Genomic DNA, 20,392 nt, shown 5'->3' on the forward strand with positions numbered 1-20,392 from the left:
AGCCATCTAATCTTCCAGATTAAATGAAGTATGCACTCACAAAATAAAGTCAGTATGAGCTGTAGGAACTTCCACTATGCAGAAAAAAAATCAGGTATTGACAGCCCCCTCCGCAAACGTGGGTTTCATTTTCACACCTCCGTTATATATACACACATAAATAATGACCAACCATCCGTAAGTTTAACATCGAAGTTCATAAGCACAAGACAGAAATTAGGAGGTAAAACACTCACATTTCTTAAAGCAGCATTAACTCACCCATAGTATACAAACAGCTTTATACAAAAGTCACTGGAGCAAGTGCTACAAACCTAGGTGACAGGATAAATAACGTCATGACCCAAGGCCCCGCTCTTGAAAAGACTACAGGCAGGTCTTTCCAAAACACTGGGACTTGACTTCGTTCATGTAAACACAATGTGAGCCTGCACATTCAGGCAGCTGGGTGAACTTTATGGGATGTTATGTTCCTAATCCTATATTTAGTTTGCAGCACTCTCCTCCTTCTTACATCCCTCTGCGAGGACACTCTGCATTTCATTATGATTCTACCTCCTCCCTCATGCCAAGTGCCGCAATTTTGAATTGTTTCTAAATTTGCAAGAGAAGAAGGAAAAACAAGAAATCGCATGCTGCAGCTATTTGAGTGACATGTTGCTAGCAAAACCCAGGTGGTCTGGAGACACCTCTGTGAGCAGGGGGTTTTGCATTCTGGAATTGCATGCATCCAGACTGTTCTGCTTATTCCAGTGTCTGAACGGGTCTTGTCAGATCTCTCCTTTTTTTTTCCCCCCACTTCCTTGTTCGGAGTTTTTGTCCCACATTTTTGTCAAGGCTGTGAACAACCTGGCAAGTGTGGAAGGGAAATGAATAATGAAATGATCACATTATCCTGTAACCTTAACCTTAGAACTTGCTGCCACACAGGTGGTAAAATCAGATTGACAGACAAGAACCACTTCACAGTCACTCAGTCAAACAACAACTGGACATGTGGATTAAAAACACAAGAAATACCTGGACATAGGCCCTGCAAGAGCGCTCCCTTTTCTGAAGCTGAGTCCATAAAGACAGCAGATTAAAGACGGAATAGAAAAAACAAGTTAGTGACAGAACAAGGGAAAAAATTTTGAAGAAAATGCCTATGTGAAAACCTCATTTCTCTTTTAAACAGCTCTTGAGAACAAACCAAACCAAAGGAAGCATGCGAGTTAGGCAGCAGTGGAAAGCTGGAAGGACGGGCTCCAGAAATAAAGGTTAGTCCTTTTTCAGTTAAGCACACACTGGGAACTTTGCAAGAGCAGCTGTTAGATGGTAGAGACACTTAGGTAAAGTGGAGGTGGTCAGGAGACAACCTTTTCCTTACAGCCTGGAGTTTTCATGTCAAACAAGGCTGGGATGGATGGGGATAATTGTTATTTTTGTGAAAGGAGAGTGGGCTCTGCAGCTGGAGAGTGCTGATGGCATAGTGAGCTATAACCCAGCTTTGGACAAGCAGGGAGCAAGCTGTACGCAGGATATATCTATACATAGGCCTAGACTCATCCTGAGACACCTGTTCAAGGCAGAGCCTCTCATCCAGCTTTATCTCACCTTAATGCCAGCTCTGGAGCACGTCAAGTGTGATCACACCTGAAGCTGTGGGAGAGAGCGTTGCCCAGAGCTCCTGAATGCATGGATGGCCATTGAAAAGCTTATAACTAGGAAATGGGAATCAGATTTAGTATTTCCAGTTGAGGCCATTTTCTCCTCTTTGGATTAAGCTGCTTGTTTAGGACTGAGTTTTCCAATTTTCTCTTATACTGCATTGTGCTTTCCTTTGTAATTACTGGGTCTAAATACTTTATATGCTGAATAGCCTTTCCATAAAGAATCCCACCTTCTTAATAGGAGCCACATTTAAGACTGTACTTTGATATGCACTTGCATGCCTCCTGCCTGATAACTGCACTTCAGTGTGTCATGAAATTCAAACAGGCACTTATTTACCTCCCTGGGACTTTGCAGGCTGTCTGCAGCAGTGAGCTAGAAATGAGACCGCTCTGCAGCAGCGCAACTAAAGTCAGGCTGCTCGGAGCCACTGGTTTTGCTGGGTTGCTTTTTGCTGATGTACCTGAGTTGGAAATGCCTGTCCACGGAGATTTGGGGTAACATACTCTCAGCTCCCAGCAGTGCCATCCCATGAGGACAGCTGAGAGCCAGATCTGTCCCCAAGAGTTCTGAGACTCCGAAACAAACAAAGTACACTCAGGTACCAGGCAGTGTCTAATTTCAATTTCTAAATCATCGATTTCTAACAGTAGAAACCTTCTCTGGGTAAACTTGGCCAGTATGAAGACTTTTCATACACAAATGGAGATCAAAGAAAGATTTGCTGGAAATTACAGAGCTATCTACTTGGGGGTCTCACCAGTCCACTATAGAACGATTATTACCTTAATTAAGCCTGATCCAGTGGAAAGCACAACGCTTTTAGTGACAGGAAAGTGGCTCCTGAAAGATGATGGCTTTTAAAAACTCTGATTATGCCAGTTTACCTTAATTCATTGTACATCAGCTTGTAAAAAATAATAAAAAAACATAAGAGCACAGGTGAATGCTTTCAGATGGAGCATGAAGGCAAATCCCCAGCACATTTCCTTTAATGATTAAAAGAATATTTAATGGCTAGTGCTTACTTTATTTCTCCTTTCTGACTAAACAACACTAACTAAAACTCTTTGTAAATTACTTTTTCCTTTTTTTTTCTTTCTTTTTTTTTTTTTTTTCTTTTCTTTTTTTTCTGGAAATACTCTTGATCAGTGAAGGGGAAAATGGAGCAGTAACTCTGCTGCCTTTTGTTTGCCCGATACTACTTCCAAGTCGAATTCATGCATTCTTAAATGAACACAGAGCAGTTGCTCTTCTAAAGAATTAAGTGGGGAATGAGAGCAAGTAAATTACCGAGCCTGTCATTTGGATCACTGACTCGCATCGTTGTTTTGCAGGACTCCACACGGTCCAGAATTTTAATGTGGAGTGCAATTGATTTGTATGAGCTGCTTGTGCAAAGCTGATGGTGGTGGTGGTGGGGGAATCTGCACGGGGAGCCACAGGAGGGACAGCAGAGCTGAGCAGCTCTGCCTTTCCAAACCTTCCCGTGACAACGGTAACTCCCACCTTTCCCCAAGATACAACCCCATTTCGTGTAATAGGAACAAATATTGGAAGGTAGGATATAAAAAGATGAAAAACATGTGATTGCAAAGCTGAAGTGACAAAATGTTGGGTATGGCTAGGACATATTCAGAAGAGCAAGCAGACTAGAATCATGAAACCCGTTAGTAGGTGACATTAATTGCTGGTTTTACCTCATATTGTCAGATATCGCCATAATTTCAAATAAAACCATGGTTGGATTATAACAAAAATGTTATGCTGATGTAACAGTTAATACAAGTATTACCTACTTTGTTATAAAATAGCTGGAAGCAGCACTAATTAAAAGCATCAGGACAACCCCATTCCTTGCACATGCAAAGCACATGATATGCAGGACTTAATTCCCATGTGGCTGTAATTTTAAACAATCCCGAAGCCCTTCTCATTTAAAACAGAATAAGTCCACAATAATATTTTACAACAGAAAGACAACGTTACTTCCCTGAAAAATATGTTTCTTCAGAAGACACGGAAGAAATTTTAGGCTTAGCTGGGATCATTTATTCCCCGTATAACCTTGTGACCAAATTCTGTTCTCACTTACATGGATGCCCGAACTGTCCGAGCCAACTACACAGTTGAGAACAATATCTGGTGTCTTATTTTAAGTAGGTGGCCAATATAACCATGTGCTGGTAGCCACAGGATTCAGCTTCACTTTGTTCTGATGACCAGGCCTGCACAATGCACTGCCTGAGTCCCAGATAATTCTCATCCTGTGCATTTACATGAGATTCAGTGATGAAGAAGGCTCTGGACCCAGGAAAACCTCAGCTTTAAATATATTCTTACAGACTCCACAGCCAATATTTTCTCCCATAATTGGCAACGTCTAGCATCTTTAGTATGTAGCAGGTGCACTTAAATATAGAAATGACAAAATGACTCGTAATTCTTTTTCTTCAGAGGGCACATAAACCACAGAGTCACTGTGCAGAAATGTGCTTCTGGACTGTCACAGGTAATTATTACAAAGGCCCTCTAATACTAAAACATCTTAAGCACCTTAGATGTAAATAAGCTGCCATCTAATGTGACTTTGATAAATGTATCTCAAGTGTAAATAAACGTGTATCTGCTTTTGTTTATATTTATGCATAAAAGTGCCCATTTGACCTTCACATCCAGCGTCTTTTAATGTTACAAGATGAAAAATCAAAACTCAGACTGTCTCTGCATCTCAGGGTTTTAAAAATTCAAATTTTCTGGATTATATTACATGTCGTTTCACAGACAATTCAGCACTGGAAACGCTGGGCAAAAGTCTAGTCTCAGTCATGTTGGCACAAATCCACAATAATTGCCATGGTATCACTTGAGTTATTCTCATACTGAGCCACGAGTGCTGAGACCACAATGAAGTACCAGGAGTACATATATCTACACATCTAAGGGTATACATTTCCCAGCACCAACAGTACACTTGGCATTTACAACTGTTTCGTTTCTCAGCAGAATAAAATGCACTGTAAACGAAAAACTGCCAGGTACTCCTGTCTACTAAGAAAGAATGGCTGCCCTAAAAAGGCACTCGTTCAGAATGAGATTTCTAATAGCTCTCCAGGGACAGCCAAACCTTTCTTCAGCCTCCTGTCCTTTCCCAAGGCCCTTTGTTTTTACCTTATTTAAGCTGCGTGCAGCGCTGTCCTTCCCGCCTGGAGTCAGGTTTCGGAGCTGCACATCAAGCAAGTTGACCAGCTGGACCATGGCAGACACGGAGTACGTGATATCACCAGCGTACAAGTGGTTTTTCGTGTGCTCCGCAAGTTCTCGGGCGATATTGGCAGCCATCTCCCCCGACTTCATCTGCAATTGAGAAAGCAGGGGAAAAGGTTGTCCCTAACTGTTAGTATGACATTACTCCAGGCCCCCCAGCCCCACAGAAGAAACAAAAAAGAAACACAAATAGATGACATAGCTCAGACAAACAAGAGGAAAAAAGCTGACAAATTCCATTGCATGGATTTAGCAATCAGGTGTTAATTTAACTTAGCGCTTGCACACAAGAGATGTGCTCCTTACCTCAGTGGGCACTACTTCTGTGATAAGTCTAGTGATTCTTAGCTTAAAAACATACTAACTCAGGAGCAAAAGGTTTAAGCCTTCAAATAAAGGCTTGCTGGAAGGGAAAACCAAGTAGGCTGTTTGGTTGTATCTGCTATTAAAAGACTCTTATTGTCTAATTGAGTCATAAAATTCATGACTCACCTACAGAGAAATTCACTGTGTAATTATTTGAGAAGCTCTCTCTTTCCATAATGTTTTTTTCCTTCTTTCTTGCTCTCCTCACCTGTTGTCCCTTTCCTCTCCCATGCCACGAGGATTGGGGTCAGGGCAGCTAGTCCCATCTCCTTTCTATGAGCAGCCCAGTACAAGAATACTATTGCTGCTTTCTAATCTTCCTTCATTATATGCCACTCCAATCTGGAACGCATATGCATAGGGAATATGCCAGGCATAAGGAGAAATTACACAGGATGACATTTAAATGAAGGTCCCACTTCTCCGTCAGGCTTAATGACCAACTCTGCTGGGTTCTTCATATGAAATTTCCAATTGTCTTATCTTCCAACAGCTAGGAATCACATATTTCTCTTCCTCCCTCAATTTCTGGTGCTTATTGTAAAAGCAAGATTCCAGAGAAAGATTGCAGACAGAGCTTCTACCTCTCAGTAAATCAATTAGCTCAGTTATAAATGAATAACTTACTTCCATCAATTTGACAGCAACAGCCCATCTGATTTAATGAGATCTAACTGAAGACGTTCATATGCTCATCTTCAGAGAATTAAAGCGTATGATGATATAGATAAGACAAATAAAGGAGATAATGTGTTGTTCTTCCCATTAGAGCAATGATAACATATATTCAAAAATTGAATGATTTCTCCTTGTAACACACAAGGCTAATGCCATAGAAACCAGATCCTATTCTTACAGCTGCCTGATCTCCTAAGCAGCTGAAGAATGCCACATGTCAGCACAGGGGCTGAATTTTAACCTCCTCCATTGGCACCCAGGCCTTTAAAGAATGGCTGCATCAAATCCCTTTACATATAGAAATCAATGACAGGATTTTCCTGCAGTTTGTCCCTGGAGCTTAACATGTATCATGACAGACAATATTTGTGTGTGCCCTACAGAAAACTGCAAAATTCCAAGAAGTGCAATTTTTACTCGTGTCAGAAGAAAAAAAAAAACCCTGCTACTCAGCATTTGATGCATCCATTTTCCCTTGGGCCATGCACCTTCGCAGACTGGCCTACTCATAGCAAACCTCCCTAATTCTTTCAAGCATTTGAAGCTGCAGTTTAGGTGTCCTCCATGCAGTCCTGTCAAAAACAACTTCTGCTATCAGTCCCTAAACGCTGACTAAAATGCATGCCTGGTGTTGTGTAAAAACATGACTGAACTTTTTGCATTAATTATACGTAACACAGCAAAGCTCACTGCTGCCCAGAAGGATGCATTTAACTAATGTTCCTTGGGAACTTCCCTTCTGTAAAGCACCTCTCCACAGCTTCCCCTTCATTATTGCTGCACGGAAGACAAGCTTCTTATTAGTTATTTCTTCCCAAAAGTGCAGTAGTCTTTAAGTCAAACACTAACACAGTCACCACCATCCGCAGAAAACAGGAACAATCTTACAAAGTTCTTTGAGGGTCAGGCCGTTGCTGCAAGGCAGGCAAGAAGTAGAGAAAAAAGGTACAAATAACTGAGTTTTCTGCTGGTAGGCTGAAGAAAAATAAATGAAGTAAAAATAATACATCTCTTTTTGACTTGAGACTAAAGTTGTTTTTTCTTTTTGTTTTTTTTTTTTTTTTTTCATTTTCTGTCTTGATTGTGAAAAAAATTAAGATTAAAAATAAAAAGGATTGTGGGATAAAAGAAAACATTCTGTTCAAACTAAATTTAATTTCTGGTTGTTTTGGGTGGTTTTTAGCCTTTTGCAAATTGGTTAAATCTGGTCTTAGAATGCTAATTTGAAGGAGAGAGAATGTGTTTCCTGCCAAAAATCTAAGCACACAAACCCATACTTTCCTAGCTCTGTCAAAAAATGCTCTCCTCTTCATTTGAGCATGCTGGCAGGATTCAGTCCAGATTTACAAATGAGCACTGGCACACCTGAAACCATGCTGTGCAACCCTCGCTAACATTTTTCTAGTTTAGACCACCGTCTCTTGTATTCTTACAACTGAAAAGACTGTGAAGTAATGGCTGTTGGGTAGGGCGTGTTTTCCTGCCTGCTTCATATACTCCAAGGAAGAGAAATAGGGAGTTTTGTCTGGAAGGACTAACAACAACCCTTCCGCGGCGTGCTTGCTGTTTCATCCCTACCTTTCTCACAGGGAAATGACCGAAGAAGAGGATGGTAGAATAAAAATGAGGGAAATTGCAGAGAAGATGACTTTAGGGAAGAAAAATCACAGGAAATAAGAAAGATGCTGGGTACGGGAGCAAATGTGCTGAAACATCAGCAGGCATAATGGCAAAAATATTTTCCTGTAGCCTGGGGCCGACAGCAATATAAAGAAACAAGAAAACATGGTATGAAAGATTGAACTAGGGTTTTTAAAAATAGTAGCATGCAGATGGACCAGCCAGCTTTAAAGGCCATGGAGCTGAGGTCATTTTCTGGAGGGACAAACATCTGACAGGTTTCATCAGGGCCAAAACAGGGGCTGTGGGACAACTTCTGATATTGCAAAGACTTCGTGGCCGTTTTGTTTCCTTGGCAGAGGTTTCATTATGCACATGCGTTCACACAACAGGGTCAGAGCATATCTACCATCCTTCTCTTTTTTTCTAAAGAAAGTGTGACTCCAGCTGACATCCAAATCCAATTAATGTCCAATTAATATCTGAGAGCTGTAGCACCTGCTGCACCAAGTACCTTGCAGTGCCCTCAACACAGTCAAAAGCACCCTGGATGCAGGATTTCACGGGGGTGTCACCAAGGCTGTGACTTCACCCTCAGGCCTGGACACAATGAGGTGGTGATATCCTCCACAAAACCCCACTCTTTCTGTCATACACGGCCAAGCAGATCCTTCTTATTATCCTACAAAACAAAATATCTTCTCTTTCAGAGCCTTGAAGCTGGGCTTAGTGGGAGGACCCTCCACTGAAAGTCACAGTGAGGAAAAGACATTTTCAGGCATCTTGCAGAGTACGCAAAGGCCAGTACTGATGGAAGTAAGAGATAAAACAAACAGGCTGAGGCTGAACGTATGACCTCATGATTAGGGCGATGCAATGTATCCAAGCTGACCTTTTTGCTTCCTTTTACTGCTTGACTCTGGAAGTAACCCACACAGCAGTGCATAATTCAATAGCACTGGCAAGTTTATTCTCCTGCTACAGTACGAGGGCATGGTAGGCACCAACAATAAAGTTAAAGTAAATGTCAGGGGGCCAATGAATTGCTGAAGCAGACATTTGTTCTGATCTTCCATCAAGCACAATAACTCTAATGGAAGCTAATAGAGGGTTGTAAAACCTAATACCGTGATGCAAGCAGGCAAACACCCACCGTACAGTTTGAGCAGAGCAGGAGAAAGAACAGAAGTAATAATCCTTTGCTATAGAGATGTGAATGCAAGCATGGCATTCCCCTACCATCCCTGTCAAGGGAATTGTCCTGTCCAGACTGGGGATGTGTAAATCCAGTGCCCAATTTATGAACAAGTCAATCTCCAACTCTAAGGCCAGTGATGATTTCCAATCTCCTTACTCAGGCAGGGGCACCAAGTGGTTATTGGTTATTTCCGAAGTGATTTAAAATTCTGTTTGCTGTAAGAATTACTGAACAAAAACCCCAACGCAAGCCTCTAGGTAAGCCTGGCATGGCTTTCCTCTCAGAAGGCACTCCTGGAAAGGCTGGAGGCAGATCTCCATAGTGTTTGGGCCACGGGGTCCCAAGTTCCCAGAAAATTTCCACACATGCACCAAAACATTAGATCCAGAGCTGTTTAGCAGATCCCCCTAGTCTTTTCATTGACTGATGAAATGTCCCCAAAGCTGAACGTAGCTAAATTTCTCCAGAAAAACAATATCCTCCTACCCTTCCCCCTCCAAAAAACAAAACAAAACAAAAAAACCCTCCTTCCCTGTTGTGGCCTGCTCAGCATTTCTGAAAACCTGGCTCTTCAATTTTAGCCTCTTTTGAAAGCACGTAACAAATTAAATGTGCCTCATTTGTTAGGCAAATGATAGCTGTGGTTTCAAATAAAATAAGCCTAACCTTGATGGAAATTTCATCAGCGCAGGCTATTATTTCCCTCTGCTAATGGCTAACGGCCTAGCCATCTTCACCGAGCAGCAAGAGGTCTCCCAGCTGCCTGGGTGAATTATGGCTAGAGTAAGTAATATTAACCCCTCCAGGATAAGTACGTGGGTCATAAAACAAGAGTTGCACAGCTGCTAATGGCAGCAAAGGCAGTCTTTATTAATCAGCTAGCCTTAGCATATGGCAGGAGAGCTGCCCAACCTCCTGTGTGGGACAAAAGCACCGGGAAGGACCAGGGGCTTCCTAGTGGCTGTGCTGTCCCACAGCAGCCCCGCATTAACCAATGTCTTCCCCTATTTTGGGGGAGGTATGGGTATAAATCCAGCTGAAGTTGAGCGGGGGTAGTCGGTCACAGATGGCTGAGCCTCAACTAAGATGGGGGACGGGGAGGAGAAAGACAGGCAGCCCCATCTGTAGGGTCATCCCATCCCGTTCACCAGCGAGCACGAGCTCTCCCAGAGCGCAGCACGGCTAGCCTGCAGTACTGGGAATCTCTTGCTCCGGCTAAAGGAGTGAATAAATCCACCCAAATTGCTATAATAAGGATTCAGCCCACAGACTCTATGGCGTAAACACACATCTGGTCTCTGTTTGTAATGAAATCAGCTGAAAGCACCACTGTGCATTAATAACAAAAATGTTCAACATATTGCTACCAAATAAGCTCTGCTTGTCTTGAACTTCCATTGTCACATGTTAATGCACTTTTAACACTGATAAATGACGAAGTGCTACAAAACATTCATCAAGGGACTTAGAAGTCAAAAGATATGCATTACTGCAGCATTGTTTTCTATTCCACCACTCCTTTCACAATTTGGGAAGAAGTTAAAAACAGAAAGTCAGTAGCGCAGCACAAACATTTCATACTGAGCCTGCCTTTCTTTGGTAAAGATTTCTCAGCTACGGGGTTTATCCTGTGCTTGCATGGCGGGAGAAAATCCTTGGGGATGCATGAAAGGGAAAGTTTCCTTTTGCATTGTCAGCACTTTCCACATGTCCATCTGCCTCCTCCTCTCCCTCCTTTTCTTGCCACAAACAAGAACTATCATTCATTCCAGTTTAATTCCACTCTCCAGCCCCTTTCCTTTTCCGTCCCTCACCCTCTTTACCTTAATTTCCATCACATTTTTACGGTCTTTTTTTTGTTTTCTCCTTGCAATACTTAGCTACTACACACGGCTCATGCTGTAAGCATGATTGCTGGTGACTTCGGGGCCTCTGGAAGGTCACTGCACACACTTGGCGTGGTCAACATGTGGAGAAGGCTTTACCTTCTGAGTGATGTGGTTGATCCAGGGAGAAGAGCAGTTGCTGAGGTCTGGTCCTTGGGGCTCCCAGATCCCATCTGGTGCAAGACACCGGAAAGTCGCAACACCTGGAACAGGAAAGGCACCGTGTTCAGAATTACCACCTGAATTTCCCCCACAGGACTCCATCTCACAGGCTTCACGTCACACCGACTGAAACATCACGCGAAGCCTGGGAGCTTACTAGTGCTTGGGACCTCAGCAGGATGCCTCTGACTCGTCTCAGTGCTCTAATCTCCCATCACCTTGTTGCTTAGGGCTCTCAGGCATAGAAGACTAATGAAGTAGGGCAGGGATAGCATTTCCATTTCACCTAAGAGACGATGGACAGACGTCTTTGCCTCAGGCCAGATAGGAAAGCTCCCAGGGAGTAAGGAACTGAAGTTGGATCTCAACCATTGAGCCAGCACCCCAAGTGCTGGGCTGGCCATTCTGCCTGCTCTGCCCCGCTGGTGGTGCCTCAGTATCAGACCCCGAGCTTTGACTTCCTTGCCCCCCACTGCTTTATGAAGGTTTTACTGCTCTGAATCATCATTAAACCGTTTGGGTGGAACCACGCAAAAGTTTAAATGCTAAAAATGCTAAGATGTAATGCTGGGCTTTCCCATCCACCCCTGACCATTAAGAAGGACTCTAGAGGAAAGTTTTGTTTGGCAAATACCTCCCAGATCCCTGCTGCAAAAGACAGTAAAGAGTCTCTGGCCCTTCCAGACGAAGAAAAACATGTCCAAAATGATGCAGTTTAAAGAACTTTAAAAAGCAAGAAAGCCAGTACATAGATTAAAGACTCTGCATCCTATAAAGTGCTCTACCCTGCAGAGCTAAACTTTTCAACGGGGGAGTGAATTACATACTAGGTCTGATAGTAGCGCCGATTAAAAACAGTGAGGGTTTGCTGATGCCTTCAAAGGGAGTGGGAAGAGGCCCACTGCTAATATACCGTGGCTTTTAACAAATCACATGAATCACTGAAATTAGAGACTGGAAAGGCTTATTGCCTACACCAGACCATCCCCTGTCAACATGTTGGGTTTGTTCTTTTTTTTTTTTTTTCTTAGCTATTTCCATCCAATCCTTTGCTCTTGTGCTTAGAAAATAGCTCCCTGCATCCAGCCTTCATTTTCCCTTTTTATCATTCCTTTCCCTTTTCACAGCTTCAGTTCCGACTACCCTTTCCTCTCTCTGGGAACCACATGATACCTTTCGCACACCTAATTTTACCAAGCGGGGCTGAGAAAGACAGTAAAAATGTTTTTTACCTACTCTCACCATTGATGTCTTTCCATGCCTCTCATCCTTGACGTACATTTTATCAGCCTGACTTCACTGAATTCAAGAGAGAGTCAGAATTTGTATACACAGGTGTGAATGGCTCTCCAGGGCAATAGAGAGGAGAATTAATAGAGCCTCCTCTGCAAGCCAGATCCCTCCAGCCCTTATTTTCAGGCAATTTCCTCCACCTTCCGATTTCTTCTTGGCAAGCTGGTTCTCAGGTCTGGACACCAAGACTAGCTTGAATAATAAACTCTTTCCCAAAAACTGCATTTGTTAAAATACAGTAAACTAAACCATATGTCAGAGCCCATTATTCAGTCCATTGTGTTTTAATTTGGAGAGAAAATCTCCAAAAGCAACCTTTCGGAAGAAAACAACTGAGGGAAGAGTAGAAGAAAAGGAACAAAACCCAATAAACCATAAACCATTTTGAAAGAGTTGGCTTGGTTTTCTCCCTGCTTTCCCTGCTGATTGCACCGGATGCTGGCTGCAGCTTGAAAAATCACTCGTGGTGGTTCAGGAGTACGATCTGGGAATACCTGTGCTAGGAAAGGCCAGCCACGGCCTTTGAAATGTAAACAGTGAAGCAGAGAGCTTCGTCAAAATGTGTGTGTTGTTGTGGATTATTTTTTTTTAGCCAAACAAGCGAAGTGTCAGCCATCAACACCCCACTCAGTGAGCCCAGAGGCTACAAATACAGCCAGAGCAGGGATAACAGGCGTACTGTATACAGCTTGTGGAGGCAGGATTTCTTACAGCACATCAAGCTCAATCCCGAAAGGTTATTAGCTTCTCCTTTCCTTCAGCCAGAGCTTGGGATGCCAAAGCTCCTGCACAACGTGCTCAGCACATAGAGGCTTCAGCCAGGCCAGCTGTCTGCCATACTTCTCCAAGGCAGCATAGACCTGACAAAGGGCTGTGGCATAATCCACTGATGAAAACGTGTCTGCCACAGGGGCCTGTGGTCAGGCCACCTCTCGACTTACCTATGGAGCCCATGGGACACGGCTGCTTTGCCACCTGCCCCTGCCGGGTACGAGACCACATAATATCACGGGCTTCCATGGGGTCGCAGCTCTCTGCACCCGCCGGGGGCAGCTGGGAGGAGGCAGGAGGCAGGTGTGTGGTCATTTCGTCGGGGACATCAGCCATGGGCGACGGCGTGCTGGTGCTCCTGTTCCTCCTGCCCAAGGCGGAGGTGGTGGTGGGGCGGCCGGTGCTGCTGGTGGCCATCCGCGGCGTGGTGCTGGCAGTGGTGCTCCCCGGGCCCAGCGCCCCTGAGGTGGATATTCCTGAAACAAAGCCAAAGCTGGTTAAAGAGAGGAAGGGAAAAAAGGCAGGTGGAGTGGATTCAGTCCCGAGGCTGTCCCTGCCACGCAAAGCAGCCTGCAGGGTGTAGCAGGAGCTGCAGCGAGCGCGGTGCTTGCTGCCTTTAAGAGATGCTCAAACTCACGGTGAGGGAAGCACACAGGGGGGTAATGACCACTGGAGCACATCTGATTTTCCAAAAGCACTAGCATCTGATGAAAATAAAGCAGCATTTTATGCCCTCCCCGTTTTTCTTTCTGGCATTTTAATGTACAATCTTATTTTCCATCTTTTAGGGAGCACCTAGCACAGAAGTGCTTTTAATTTTTTAGTGTTTCTGAAGACCCAGCAGGTTTGGACAGGAAAACATTTTCCATGGTATAATAATAATAAAAAAAACAACCTGCACCACAAACCCATCCCCCCAAAATGAAGCAGATGGAGGGATGAGTACAGGGGTGCTCTCTGAAACAAGTCCCTCATTTTCTCTCTTGTACCTTGCTGCCTCATCCCCATAGCAGTGCTCAGCTCGAGCTGCTGGCCACGCAGCAGGCACAAAAGCACACATCAGCCCAGCCAAATCCTCAAGAGTTTAATCCTCAAAAGGCTATTTCATTTACAACTAATGGTGGGCAGTCAAGCAGCAAGAGGTGGCGAACTTGTTTTAGAAATGCATTAACCCGTCCTCCATCTTGCCAGAGCTGTGCTAAGTGTGGTAAATATTGAATGATGTCCACCTTCTAATTACCTTGTTTTGCCTCCTGTTTAGATCCAAGTTTTTTGCACTGAATGCAGCCTCACGTGGCCTTCTTTGTGGCTTGACCTGAAATCTCAGGTCTGGAAGCCGAGGCTGGCTACCTCCACCACCCCTGCCGTACCCCGAAGTGCAGAGGCTTGTGCAGAACTCTGCTTTCCCCCCGTCCCAAAGATAAGCACCCTCCTGCTTCTCTCAACCTAACACTTCTACTCTAGTCAGTAACAGATGTTCACAACTGTCCCATCAATCCCCCAGCAGCACAGCCACAACGAGCCAAGGAGGACTTGTCTGCTCTCGGTCCCCCTCAAATTCCCATGCCACACCTCCCTGATGTCTCTGCCAGCATCCAGAAATCTTTCAGTGTGATGCTTGTACCACGTCCAGCAACAGGAATTGGAGTTTCTACATTAAAGACAGCCACACGTGAACGCCAGCCTAGCCAGAAATTAAAATTAAATGCAGGAATCACCCTTTCGCCCCGAGGAACAGCCTCGTATTAATTCAGCTGTGCGAGCAGGCTCAGACTGCAAGCTCCTGAGAGCCAAGACTTTCCTTTCTTCGAGGACTGGTGAAGCAGACCGCTTTCGCTATTAACGCAATACTCGTTATTAATGGACAATGATACTGCTGTCACTGGAGTTCAGGTAAACGCTCATTCAAGTCAACCTATTTAAAGCACAGAGATGACTGCCTTTAGTGTGGAACAGGAGATCTTCCATCCTGAAAGCTTTTTTTTTCTTTTTTTGTAATTTAAGTAATTACTTCGTGCCAAAGCCAGGTGCTGCGAGCAGTTCCCGTGCCCCAGCATAATCAATAATGTGGCAGCTGAAGCACACGCTTGCTCTGGGTTTAGATAATTTCAATCCAAGCCTGAGAAACCCTCTCCACAAAATTTAAAACTAAGTCAGAAGCACCATAAACACAATTTTCTGAGGCATCAGACCTTTTGTTCCAGAAAATGTTCCACTTAAAAGTACCAGCTCCATGATTTCCAGGAAAACTGGATGTAGGGTAAGCAGCCTGATCCAAAATCTGGTCTCCCACCTGAGCCAAGAGGCTGGTGGACAGCAGGACTTCAGGGATCTACTTTTTTTTTCTTCTTTCCTTTTTTCTTCTGCTATTGTAGCACATCAGATGCTTTTGCATCAGTTCCTTGCTCTTTGTATTTCTCCCCCTGTTAACATCGGTCACCTGTGGCTCAGCCCCCAGCCTTTTGCACAAGTTTCCCTGTTTTTAACCTTGCAGGGAGGCACTTCACTCAGACGCAGGTCAGCAACACTCACAGGGACTTGGACTGATTTGGGTTAAGGGCTTTGACTGGAGACTCTCCAGCAGGGCTTGTCAGCACGGGAGGCTGTGGTTTCTGCATGTGCACTTGCACACACACACATGGGATGCTCAAAGGTTGGGAAATGTCGGCATTTCAGCAATCACAGAGCTCACTGATTAGACTTTCCAGCCTTCTCGTGCCACCTCCCTTCCACTAAGAGCCTTGGGTTTGAACGGATTCCAACAAACACAAAGCCAAATTCTGCAGACATTGACAGATATCTTCTAGGTCCTGCTCGAAGCTGTGCTACAGCACGAAGCGGCGCATGATTTCCATCTGACATCGCAGGGAGGACAGAAATTTGTAGAGAACTTCAGCAAAAATCGTCTGCTTTTACTACAGCAGGTCTTGCCATGAGTACATATTTCATGTCTTCATAATAACAATCGGTCTGATAAATAACTACCTGCAGCTCTTCTCCCCTTTAGTCACGCAGTAACAAGTTACTTTCCATTTGCAAAGTGAGCCACGCCATACGCCACAGGCACAGAAGTACCAAGGAGAAAGAGCAGATGCAGTTTTAAGGGCAAAACTGGTAAAACACCCTTAAAATCATTCTCAGAGCCATTTGCAAGCAGAGAGAAACAAATTTCCAGCACCCAACAGAGAAGAGTAACTACAAGCTGAAACTTAAAAGATTTTTTTTTTTTTTTTCTGCAAGAGTTCCTGAAAATGAGTTGTATTAAGCCCTAATTGGGCCATGGAAGAGGCAGTGAAGTGCCTAGGCACCCAGGAGCCTGCTCGCAGGGGTACTGCATTTCTGAGCCTCGTTTTCACTGACCATTATTGAATGCCTTGTGGCATGTTGCTTCTGGAATAGCCCTGGCAAGTTTACTGTGTCAGCTATGCACAAGGGACTCACTGGTATTTTCCTTCAGTCATAAAAAAAAGAAAAAAAGAATTGTTTTATCTTTCAACCCCCCTTGGCATTAGTGCCAAAATCTCTTCGAGGGCCTGCTCTTCCTATTTTTTTCTTCTTCATCTGGGCTTTCTCTCTGTAAAAATACACATCTCTGCCATTTACATAGCATAAATTATAAGAAGATCCAAAAGAGCCGACCTGAAGCGGTCTCGTGGAGCGAGATGGATGGGATGGCACTGGGTTCAGCTCAGAGGGCTGGTTACTCAGTGCCTCAACTCGGTAACGAGCTCCAGTGAGCACGACGAACGCACCAACACCACCCAGCATCAGAGGCCCCGCCACTCGCTGATGTTGCTCACACAACTGTGTGCTTGAAAACCAAGTTAATTGGTTAGAAGGGAAGGAAGGAGAGATCAGCATCATTTGCATGTAAATGATTCTCAAATCCAAGCAAAACCACGCCAAGACTGCAACCTGTGCACAATTACCTAAGCGCAGGCCAGAGATCAAACCTCCAGATTATCTCAGGCTGCCAGCAAACTGTGATTTTTTAACTTGGAGAAAACCAGCACTGCCTGAGGTCATTTTAATAGAAGGACTCTTCCGAAAATACTTGGTAGTAAAATCCTTGCCCAGAGACAAGTGGTGACCTTTAAAACTCATCCACGCTGTTACAAACAGGAATGTATAGTCTCAATTATTTTAATTTTACTGCTTGCTTTCACCGTGTTTTGCCATATCAAGAGTTTAAAAACTTGTTTTAGGCAAGACTCAGTTTTTACTCCTACACTCAAGCCCCAAACATTCATGAGACTTTACAAAACTTGATCCCACGAAGCACCGTCCCCAGCACAGTGCTGGGACAGGTATTTTCCCAGTGCTCCTAAGAAAGCAAAGTGTGGTTGTTGTGGCTGTGGAAACATCTCTTTCCCACAGACACCCCGAAGCGATACTTGGCTTTTTTCTCCCCTGCGCTATGCAGAGAGCTGGCGCTAAGAGCAGAAGACTAAGCTTTGCCATCAGTCAGACCAGAGTGGCAGCTATACAAAAAAAAAAAAAAAAAAAAAAAAAAAAGCATTTCCAGGTCCACAGGGGAGTAATTGCAACTCCCAGAGGAACCTCTCTCTATTCCCTGTACATTTACTGGCGAGAAAAAGCAATGGCCAATCTTCTCCCCTCTTTCCGTTTTCCCTTGCACAGAGCTCAGTCTCCTGGTGGAGGAATTTTGCATGGCCAGGGGAAAGTCATGGGAGGAATTTACTCACAGGAAAAAAAAAAATCTCTCTATGTAAATGAGGTTCTCTTTCTTTTCTCTCCCTGTTTCCTTCTTTTCTTCTTTCCTGGCCTAAAGTGACAAGCACACAACCAACCAGCACTTCATATTGGCCACCAGGAAAATCCAGCAGAGATGTCTTGCTTTCTCCTCTGTTCACATCTTCCTGGTGCTCCCAGCCACGGGTGGCTGCTTTTTGAACAGTGTTTTCCTATCACAAAGACTGTGCAAAGCGGTCTCGATTGCAGGCAAGCGTATTTGCCATCACTCCCAAGTTTCCTTTTCTCTGATTTTTTTTTTTTTTTCTCTTTTTGCACCGAAGTATCCAGCCTATAACCAGCCCACGTAGTTGGAAGGAGAGACCACGCTTGACATTTTGTGAGCAAGGTCCAAGCAAGCCCCGATGACTTCACTCTCCTGCGAGTTTTGCCTTCCCCAGCCTGACGCTGGAGCAGATGTGTTGGGGCACCGGTGGCCAAAAGTCCCCTCTTGCTCCTTGCGCTGCTCGTGGTGCAAACCGAGCCACTCGCTGGCAGCTCTCAAGCGACGGAGGTACAACTAATCCAAGGGGCTCAACTTTTGGGCCCTTTTGATAAAGCAATCCAACCACCCTCTTGAGCACGTCCAGGCTGTGTGCGCAATTACTTACGCACATTAATTGCTGCACAAAGACAAACGTAGCGCTGCTCCTTTCTGAAAGGCTGCAAAAACCAGAAAACCTGAGTGTCTCTCCTCTCCTGTAACTAGTGTTGTCCTTCTTGTATTTGGCAAATGCATCATTTGCTTACATCAGCCCACTTCTTTTTTTTTTTTCCACTTCTTCTTCTGAACAATGGTGCAAGTTGTATTTAAATAGCAATAAGAAGACTTAGGCATGTCTTGAAAGAAGAAGCCCAAACCGAATGCAGTTGGAGGATTGTATCACAGCTGTTTTTCCCTTCCCTGGCACATAAATGCATCTCCTGGGAATTAGTTTTCTACGGGCATTTTCAAACGCACTTCAGAATATTTTCTGAAAGTCACTAGAAAAAAATATCATTTGAAAATAAATATAGTCCCTTTTTTTTTTTCCCCCACATACTGCAATGTTACAGCAAGACCATGCCTCAGAAGACATCACCCTGCAAAAGCATCTCAGGCTGGATGTCCAGAGGAAGACCAAGGGCCACACATCAGTGCCACCCCGGAGCTGCAGCATGAAGAATCAACAACGCCAGATTAGCCCGAAATTATGTACAGCTCCTTTCACGTGTTTGAGAGAAAATATGATTTATTTTTTTATTGCAAGTGAAGGCCAAGCAGGCTTCACATCAAACGTCTGAACAGCTCTTGCCTGTACTCACACACACAGCGAGCAGCTTGTGTAAGCTAGGCCAGAATCATATGTGAACATAAAAGTTCACACACTGTTGTGTGTGAACAACTTCGGAGGGTTGTTTTTTTTTCTGATTGTTGGAGCTTTATTGACTGAGACTGACAAAAAGCTCACAAAAACTATTTGTAGGAAGAAAGATTAGATATATGAAGATCCCAAAGTGTTCAGCATATCACGTCGTCTTGAACAACATGACTGCAGGTAGTCCCGGACCCTGGAAAAGTTGTATAAAGTATGAGTGCATACTTATAGATTAACGTAGTTCTTTTTTTCCTCATCCTTACCTACCATCTGAGATAGCAGAAAGGAGAGCAGAAAGGTCCATTTCTGCATCTGAGAGCAGAAAGGTCCATCCAGCTGTGGACTGCTGCCAATCCTCTCCGGATTTTTTTTCTCCTACCTCGCCTAGCAGGGGATCGTGATTTGTGCCCAAGGCTACTCTGCCCGCATGTAACAGCTCTGCTGAGCCTGGATGGATGCTGCGATGGATATGGGCCAGATGTTGAGTGAGTTCCCAGCACTAGGGAGAAACTTTCTGCTCTGGTCCAAGATCTGGTGCAAACTCAGCTGTTTCTCTGCACTCCAAGCTGGAATCACTTAGCACACTGTTTTTTTTTTTTCTTCCTCTGGATCTCCATTTGAGAGCTTAAAATTAACCCAAAAGACAAAGAATGAGAACTCGAGTGTGCAAAATTTTCACAACAGGTTCAAATCCAGTCAATCTGCCCAAACTCATCCCTTCTCACTGCACCACAAATACCAGCAAGGAGAATTAAAAGCAACCGCCACGTGGGACCAATTTCCAACAGGCAAAAACCCATCTCTGTCCAAGCCTTTCGAATCAAACCTTCACACTTCTGACAGTGATCAACTACTCGCTACGTACACAGAATTGGTATGGAAAGGTCAAATTGTGTGGAAAGCGGTCTAGTTATTATTGTAAAAATTTCACATTTTGCCTGAAAAAAAATGAGTCCGAACAACTGACTTTTTTTTTTTTTTCCTCAGTTTTTTTCATTTCAACATTTTACCTGTCACTAGCAGGGGATAGAGCACAACAGCATACCTAGTCAGGACAGGAAATTCAGTCCTACAGCACACGAGCATCAGCTGCTGCCTCCACCATGGTCCCCTTCTATCAGTCTCAGTGGCCAAAGCCAGTACTTAAAGTCTTAGCCCTGTTTTTCTACCCAGGATCTCTGCCAAATCCACCTCTGTGAACCTCTCGTACGCTGATGCCGTATTGCTATTTCCAGACTTCGCAACTGATTCTGATTCAGCCAGGAAGAAATGTAACTGGACCGTCATGTTTAAGACATAAAAAAAAAAACTTACATTTTTTTCAACATCGTACTGTAATGCTTTTAGAAACGCTGATGAACTATGCCCATAGGATGCCTGGTAAACAG

General features: G+C 44.1%; 1 protein-coding gene across 1 annotated transcript in view; it reads right to left on the reverse strand.

Moving 5' to 3' along the window:
- ADGRL3 (adhesion G protein-coupled receptor L3) overlaps positions 1 to 20,392 on the reverse strand; it is a 519,229-nt gene that overhangs the window by 84,072 nt on the left and 414,765 nt on the right. Inside the window, exons 10-13 of the mRNA XM_084516776.1 lie at positions 13,065 to 13,370; positions 10,768 to 10,871; positions 4,825 to 5,010; positions 1,021 to 1,059 (exon numbers count right to left, since the gene is read on the reverse strand). Of these exons, the coding sequence (XP_084372902.1) occupies positions 1,021 to 1,059; positions 4,825 to 5,010; positions 10,768 to 10,871; positions 13,065 to 13,370 (635 nt within the window). The remainder of the gene's footprint in view (positions 1 to 1,020; positions 1,060 to 4,824; positions 5,011 to 10,767; positions 10,872 to 13,064; positions 13,371 to 20,392) is intronic.

The sequence above is a fragment of the Aythya ferina genome, assembly GCF_964211825.1.
Source record: "Aythya ferina genome assembly, chromosome: 4".
Lineage (NCBI taxonomy): Eukaryota > Metazoa > Chordata > Aves > Anseriformes > Anatidae > Aythya > Aythya ferina.